This window comes from Galendromus occidentalis, unplaced genomic scaffold (assembly GCF_000255335.2).
Source record: "Galendromus occidentalis unplaced genomic scaffold, Mocc_1.1 scf7180000077524, whole genome shotgun sequence".
Lineage (NCBI taxonomy): Eukaryota > Metazoa > Arthropoda > Arachnida > Mesostigmata > Phytoseiidae > Galendromus > Galendromus occidentalis.
The window spans coordinates 3,017,621-3,025,691 of record NW_003805512.1 but is presented as its reverse complement, the minus strand read 5'-3'; the positions used below and the strand labels follow the sequence as shown (position 1 = coordinate 3,025,691).

The 8,071-nt window shown below is 50.9% G+C and overlaps 2 protein-coding genes across 2 annotated transcripts; one reads left to right on the top strand and one right to left on the bottom strand.

The window, feature by feature from the left end:
* Positions 1–264: 264 nt before the first annotated feature.
* LOC100899625 (protein DENND6A) lies at positions 265–5,360 on the bottom strand. Its single transcript, XM_003747636.1, has 7 exons — positions 5,209–5,360; positions 3,870–4,355; positions 3,177–3,437; positions 2,136–2,456; positions 1,715–1,980; positions 1,311–1,569; positions 265–562 (listed from the first exon to the last, which is right to left on the bottom strand). Exons 1-7 carry the CDS (start codon positions 5,227–5,229, stop codon positions 308–310), a joined length of 1,869 nt encoding a protein of 622 aa, XP_003747684.1. The 5' UTR covers positions 5,230–5,360; the 3' UTR covers positions 265–307.
* A 1,361-nt stretch (positions 5,361–6,721) lies between these two features.
* LOC100903192 (mitochondrial inner membrane protease subunit 1) lies at positions 6,722–7,685 on the top strand. Its single transcript, XM_003747822.2, has 2 exons — positions 6,722–7,100; positions 7,310–7,685. Exons 1-2 carry the CDS (start codon positions 6,821–6,823, stop codon positions 7,492–7,494), a joined length of 465 nt encoding a protein of 154 aa, XP_003747870.2. The 5' UTR covers positions 6,722–6,820; the 3' UTR covers positions 7,495–7,685.
* The last annotated feature ends 386 nt before the right edge of the window (positions 7,686–8,071 follow it).

Sequence of the window (8,071 nt, the reverse complement as noted above, 5' to 3'; positions counted from 1 at the left end):
AGCCATGGCACTTGAGGGGGTCACAGCAGCATCCTCTCAGCACGGTAGCAGCGTCTGTTGGGACTGGGTCAATTCATTGAGTCATATGACAATCTGTCGACGCAATATTGCTCAGGATACAGTCTCTGAACTCTCATCCACTTTTGCTCCTTCCCCACCCCCATCGAAACCGCGGAGCATTTTCAATTATCACGATCACCCGGTAGAGCAGCCCTAGCGCAAGTCTAGATCAGCTCTTCTCGACACGAAGTGGCGAACCGGGGCATTCTAACTCGTCATGGAGAGCTACCGCGTGGCGTAGTTACCATCAGGGAGTGGGGAGATCTTTGTTGAGGACGTCATGCAGATCCGCTGGCAGAGTGGCGATGAGATCTTCGAGTCTCGCCCTCAGCTTGCACATCGTCTCCCTAGAAATATTATTACGTCTGTCCGCTAGTTCGAGTTTGGCCTTCAACTTGAGCACCAAATCGATAACCTCCACCTCGTCGCGATTGCGCGCCCATCCAAGAAGATTCGTGTCAGAGATAACCTCTATGTGGAGCTTCTCAATATTCTCCGAGACCTGAAACCGAACAAGCGATTAAACACCGGAAGCAAAAGCACATGAAACGACGTGGATAAGAAGTTTCCCCCCAGAAATCGAGAAGCGCGCAGGGAAGAGGAATCGGTACATCCCGAAGCTGGAGTCACACCAGGTGACAGATCATAAGCGAAGGACGAGAGAATCAGAAAGAGGACCATAGTATGCATCGGGCACAAAGAGCGAAAGCGAGCGAGATGAAGGCTTCTATGTACGAGGACCGAGTTCCCGTTATCCTCGGAAACCGAATGGATAAAATATTCAGCGTTTCACCAATATTTTTATTGACATTGAAGGCGGGAATTTCATTCTCACTCCCCCGCACAAAAATCGGGGGACGAACGATAAAACACAGAATTCCTGCGTACTTTCCCCCTCAGGAAGCCTCGGGAGTCTAATAAGAATCACCTGTCGGCACGGAGCCGCGCATCTACCGCCGTCGATTCTCAAGCTCTACTTCTCTCAACCTGGTATGCAAGCTCCACCGATGGGGCGTAGGACGTTTTTCGCCTCTATAGAAGCCTATCAAAGGTGGGGCGTGGTGGGGCACGGGTTAACACTGAGATAGGGCCCGGCGAAAAATCCTTGAGAAGCACTGCTTGGCCCTTCAGTACTGAATCGCTCGTAAGTCGCTTCAATTGTTGGGTTCTATGAACTCCCAATCCTCAGCGATAGGGCTGCACTCTTCTGCTGACGCATCACTGCGGATGTCGACCCCTTGATCACCTACCTCCCGGTGCCGGGTTTGATACCATCCATGGAAATTTCGCGATCTGAAGAATTTCCGGTACAGCTCCGCCCATTCTCCCTTGATGCCCGTTGTCAGCTGCGGACCAGCTGTATCGAGCGTCGCAATGAAATCGTCCGGATTGAATGGTTTCAGTAGAGGTGTGCCTTTGTATGGGGAGAGATTCTTTTGGAGCGGCATTAAAGACGCCATGTAGCGTTCCAGGGGAATCATGAACGATTGGGTCAATTCGAGAAAGTATCTGGAAGACGATTTTCAAACATCAGATCGATGCGGCCCCTCCTGAAGAGAGTTCAATGAAGGGATACTTTCGAAGAGGCGAGGAATGTATCACTTTAAAATCTCCGACGGAAACGATTCGAAGATTCTTCGTCCAGAGCACTCACCTCCGGAGCAACACCGATTGAACTTCCGTGGGTCTCTTGAGCTGGATACCCTTCCAGAGGTTTTTTAATAAGGCTTTATCCTTCCGTAGGAGCGGTCTATATTGTGTGAAGACACCTGTTTGAGTATCTAGGGTCTTCAAATTCGCGGCTCTCTTCGTCTTAGTGGTGCTGTATTTGGCACAACAATCGGTGCTTGAGTAATCATCTCCAACTTTAATAATGTGCGGCCATTGTTGAAAGGTTTTCGTGAAGAAAGGATTGGTAACCTGCAAAGGAATCGCACGCTTAGCAAAGCTCGCGCAGCTATAGCATCTGTTTCTCCTCCGATGTCAGTCGATGAGGACGTGCATCCCGATGCGGAAGGAACCTCCTTGTATGTAGAAAGCTCGAATCGCTCAACTTCGAGAAGAATGAACCTCACCCCTAGAATGACCGCCGGCAGGCAAGTTTCCCGGCACGTGTACTCCTTGAACTCCGAGTCGTGTATTGTAAAGAAAGGTCGGTAATCCGAGGAGAACTTCAGCGGCCAGACGAGGGATATGAGCGCTTGTACAAGCTCAGCGCAGATGCATGGTGAGTTCGCCATCACAATAATCGGTTCGCAAGTGATCACCAACTCCCACAACAATTGAACATGATTCAGTATAGGTGCAAGGGCGCGGAAAACGTCCGGCTCATGTACGGACGATAGGATCACGGCATCCTGCGTACACTTCTGGAGGTGCAAGTAGGAATTCGACGACTGCAATGAAAGAGAAGAGAATTTCAATCTTCCGACTCCTTCCTCGAGTGAGCGGGTTGGATTTCTGTTGAATATTTATCTTGATTCGTATGCCACGCTTCTCGATCGGGAAAAACTCAGGCCTCAAAACTGCTCTCATGCTTCCTTTTCATAGGAGCAGATTGTGAGACAAAATACTGTCTTGTCGACGCGCCAAACGTTTCTTATCCACCGAGCGTAAACCGTTCACCTTAGCCAGGAAAGGAGGAACTCGCGCACTAACCAAGTCTCATGGAAAGACTGCCAGCCGACCAAGCGAGCGGACCGACCGACGAGCGCTATCTGTGGACCGCAGCCGTCACAGCATTCCGACTCGTTTTGTTTGCATCATTTTCAGCCTTCTTGGCTGAAGCGCGCTCGTTCCAGTCAAGGCTAAGATCGCACAAAGGAATTTACGCGGCCGATTCCCGGGAACTCACCGTTCACCGAAAAGGCTGTGTTTTCTCAGCGGTCGGGTGTCTCAGACAGTCCTACATTGAAAACCAAGTACCTGGCGCAGGCCTTGATCGCTAACCTAAACGAACCGACCGTCGCGCCAGATTCCTCAATTCTATGCTTCGAAAAAGTTGAAGCACAATGACTCGCAGGGATGATCATTCTCGCCACCGGGTTCAGCTTTGTACATAGATACATATGTATGTGTACCTATGAATATATCCGAGAGCGGCACCAACTACTGACCTGAAGCTGACTATCGACCTCCAAGGGAATCCTGCACTGCATAACAACTCCATGAAGAGGTAAAACGAGGTCCTTTCCGGGCATCGGTGGAGTCCATCGGTCAATGATGTGACAGGCGGTCTCCAATGACTCTAGGCCATTTTCGAAGAAGTCGGGTGCTACCAACGCAACAGCTTTTTGAAAAAAGTTCACTAGAGGCAAGTGAGTCACGAAGACCACTGATTTTTGGAAATAACCTCTCCGGACCGACGGGTCTTTAACCTGAAAAAGAGAAGATATTGCTCTCAGAGACAACTTAAGCTAAGAGCACAAGAACCCTCTTCCGGGAAACCTGCATGAGCCGACTGATGAATACGCTGAGGGAATCTCGCGCTCCCGCACGATGTAGGATGGGTCGAACAAGACGAAACACATCCCACCGGAGGTAATGTTCGTGAGCAACCAGGTCGCCCGCCGTCGCTCGTGGTAAGCGGTCGACTGTGACGCATATCGAACACAACAGGCTGGGTAATCCAGCGGATGTCGCACATCGTGGGAGACAGCGCTCATGGCGCTCACTTAGGCGTCAAATCATTCTGATCGCCAAAACTTCTAAATCCCCTCATTCTCCGGCTGATAGTCAGTCGGGCAGGTGGAATCCGAGTACGAGGCTCGGAGTCTGTGGTTCGGCGATGCTGCGTAAAAGCGGCTTACCTGTCGGAAGTATGCGAAGCCATAGAGGTATTGAGTTTCGATCTGTAGAGCCGGGGGCACCATCAAATTGAATTCATGTTGATCCTCCGTCAATTTGAGCGGATCTTCCCGACGAATGCGAAAGTGAAATTGAGTGTCCCCCATGCAGGCTGAGTTGCTATCCGGAAAAGCCAGGTAGCATATATTGAGCTTTTCTCGCTCTGTCAGAGTGGCACATGGTGGATACACGTTTTCTATGGCTTGACCCAACTCAAGATCAAACGTCACTACGCAGATACAGTGCAACCACTGCGAATACCGCTCCCACTGCTGTTCGGAAGTGCTGAGCGTGCAGACACTCAAGGGTGGTGTGAGTAGAGGGAGCGGATGATCGGACTGTGGTCGAAAGTCGTCGAGCGCCAACTCGTTGGGTCTCCGAGGAATGTACCTCATCTCCTGCAGCTCCATGGGAGACGTTGGTTGACAACAGGCGCACGATGGAAACGCCTGGAAAGACGGAAACCTTAGAGATTGCCGCGCCTATTTCTCTACTTGATTCTCGTACCGGATGTCATTCGTCTCGATTGAATCTGAATATTAAGGGGTCTCCGCCGACGACGGGAGTGCATCGAGGCCGGAACTTTTTTACAAGAGAGGAAATGCAGAGATTTTCGCCTCTCGATAAGATCCTTCGCTACGACACGGCGCAAGTCGAGAATGCTTCATTTCAAAAATCAGCCGGAGAGGAAGGGAGACGAGTTCTATAATTAGTGCTTCCGATTGAGAATAGCGAGTACATCCGAGAGGTTTAGTTCGGAGCGTACGAGTCCAAGATAAACTTGAGCTCTGGTCCTTCGAGATCCGTTATAATCCACGCTTTCGTCACTCCATTCGTACTTGGATCCCCGTGAAGGTGATGAGATTTTATCATGGACCACAGAAATGTCGCAGATCGCTGTGAAATGTTGGAGCGCCCTTGACTCGAAAATTTCGACCGATCGTCGAATGGAGCTGGAATCGCTCCAGAGCCTCGCAAGTCTCTCCCACTCATTGAACCGACAATCAGTGAGGCATGACCCGAAGTTTCCGTCATTACGAGGAGCCCCGCTTAGATTTCCGATATGGAACTACTTCCGTTCGAAGTCGCACCGATCATCTTGAAAATGAGGTCTCAGACTCCCTCTCCATACGGCAAGCACCGAGAGGAAAAGCTTGTGTAAGTCACCGTATCGGATTGGAATATACGCAACTCGCTTCCCGAGTCATTGACCAATTGGAAGGTAGCGGATACCACAGGAGAAGTGGTCGCACAACGCAGAATATGCTGCGCAAAGGTTTCAGCTGCGCTGGAATAGCTCACCTTCCTCGCTAAAGATGGCATCAAGTTACGAGTTGGACCGATCGAACCAAGATGACAAACACACACGATTCCCACACTCCGTGAAAAACCATTTGGAAGTCACAGAACGATCCCTCACGGAGACCAACATGTGCAATTTAGGAATTCGACACAGCCTTCTTGGGGAAACTTCACAATAGCACGGACTCAGTATCCCATTGGCTACAGCGGGAGTCCCATCGCATCTTCAGAGCTCCTGTAGAAACTACAGACGTATTGCGAAAAGAATCGTCTCAGATGCTTCCTCTCTTCTGCTGTTGCTAGTGATGCTGCTGCTGCTGCTGATGTTGATGACGACGGTGGTGGTGGTGCGCTGCTGCGGCTGCCGTCGATCGTCGCTGTTCGCCGTGAGAAGAAAGACCCTTCTCCTCCCTTTCTTGTTGTTTTGGTGATGGTGGATGGTTGTGTCCCTCCTCTCCCCACACCCGCAGCGAACCGCCAGGCGGCGCTGCCGGAGCGCGAGTCTGCCGCCGCTACCTCCCACCCGCCAAAAAACGAATACTCTCGTTGTGGAGCTTGATACTCTGCTCGAACGATTGAACGGTGGCCTACGAGAGAACGAATTCTCGAGCCGCTGACACTCGCTCACGCCTCTCATATCTACGCGAGAGCGGAAGCAGCGGCACGGGGGCCCACACGGCGTAGGTAAACGGCGCAGTAATTTGTTCAGGAGACAGCGGTCGCAATGATGCTGATGATCTTCGCTGGAAACTTCAGTGCGAGATTGAAGCCCCGTCCTCTTAGTCCGACCGGTCTGTGGGAATGGCCGAGACGGAATCGATTCTTTCTTATGCTACGGAGGAAAATGGCGAATGGAAGCATATTGATTGGCGAGATCGCCTTACCCTCGATCCACCTCACCTCCTGTCATAGAGTTTGACGAGTCGGCGGAGTCCCGATCGACCGCATCTCGGGAAACCTGATCCTGACTTAAGCTGGAGACACCGATAAGTTGTTCTGAAATCAGGCGTGCAGGAGGACACGTACGCGATCGTCCCCAAGATGCGATTCCATCTCCGCTGGCTACCGAGTGATGGTCCGTGAGAATTCGCGCAGCCTCCCACTTTCTCGTACTTAGCTGAGTTTCATTTTTCCTATGGTATTTGCGCTGAGTGCGCTCCAGTCCCAGGGCTAACGACATTGACAACTACGAAACGGGACTACGAAAAGCCAAACTACGAATACAGCCCCGCTTAAGGAGATAATTGGTTCGCGCATAAGCTCATGAAACTTGAGGTCCGTCCTATCTCTCTGCATCCGAGTCGCATGCAATTCGCTGGAGTAGATCGCGCCCGGAGAGTTTCCGGTAGAGACGAACGTCTGAGTGAGTTGTTGAATTTCGTACTCTCACGACCCTCTCTGCGGCGGCAGTCAATCTTTGCTGTTGGACATGAGACTAGCTCGATGAGCCTGCGCGGGCTTTACCCTCTACTACGGAGGCAGGAATGATCACAAAATTTTCTCCTCCGTCGTGCGCTACTGCGGGAAACATTATTACTGATTCGAATGATCTTGTTCTGAGAGCGCGGGTGCATAAAAGCCTCAGCTTTTCTGCAGCCTGAGTCGTCGAGCGATGGTCCGAGCAGTCCTGAGTCTAATGGAGAGGCTCGGGAGGGCTGTGACGAGAACTGTTGTGTTTGGCCTGCAAGGAGTCGCGATCGGATATTGTATATTCGAATACGGAATACAGACCAGCCACTGCACAGGGCCGTCCATGGAGCCGACAATACATGATGGCGACATTATTGTCATTGAGAAGATCTCAGCGATCAGGAATTCTTTCAAACGAGACGACATAGTGGTGTGCCGGAGCCCGTCGGAACCTGATTCGTACTTATGTAAACGGCTCATAGGTGAGATTCTTATCGCTTGTTGTCATGGGCTGCCCTCCCAATCGCTTGGGTCTCGGACGACCACTGCTGCTGTACTCCCGAACCCCAGAGAGCTCTGCGGGAGCATCGCGGACTGTTTGAAATTCGATTTTTCCAAGCGTGGACTCGGCGGATCCGTACCCATGGGATGCATCAGCCAGATAGAACTCTAAATGCGTTCCCATTCACAGGTCTGCCAGGAGACATACTGACCAGTCCAGATATTGGCTCCCAGGAAGTTCCGAGAGGACGAGTTTGGCTACAAGGCGACAATTACAATAACTCCCACGATTCGAAAGATTTCGGTCCCGTGCCAATGGGTCTCCTCAAAGGCAGAGCGATTTTCAAGCTGAACACCTGGGAGATATTGCGGTGAGAAGTGTAGTAGGCTCTATTAATGGATATGCCACAGAGAGAATGACCGCGTGTGAGCCTCGATTCACTGGGGCAGAGGCTTGCCTGAGTGAAATTCTCCCGACGAAGGGGGAGTACTCGCGAGAATCATCGTGGTGTTGTACAGGAGATAAGAACCAAAAGAGTTAGGAATAAAGTTATGGTATCCTTGTTGATGGATTTCGTGATGGGTATTCTGAAGTATCCTGTCTCCTACACGGGGGCTCATCGCGCGCATTGTGTCAGAGTGTTCAGTGCCTGTCTTTTCGGGCAACAGTGGGCGATCCATTTTCTCGACATTAGGATACGTCTCCTCGAGTCTCGGAGTGACGATTCCAGAATCAGAGAATGTCCAATGGAGTTTAGCTCTCCTCCTAATGAGTTGATGAATTCGAGTACGGCTCACATGAACGAGAAACTATTGTTCTTTAAGTTACGTCTATCCTAATGTGTAGGACGACTGTCGGAACGAACCCGGATTTGGCATTTGTCGCTTGTATGGTATCATACTGATCATTGTAAGTATGGAACATTCGTACCCCATTGAGTCGATTCGAGCA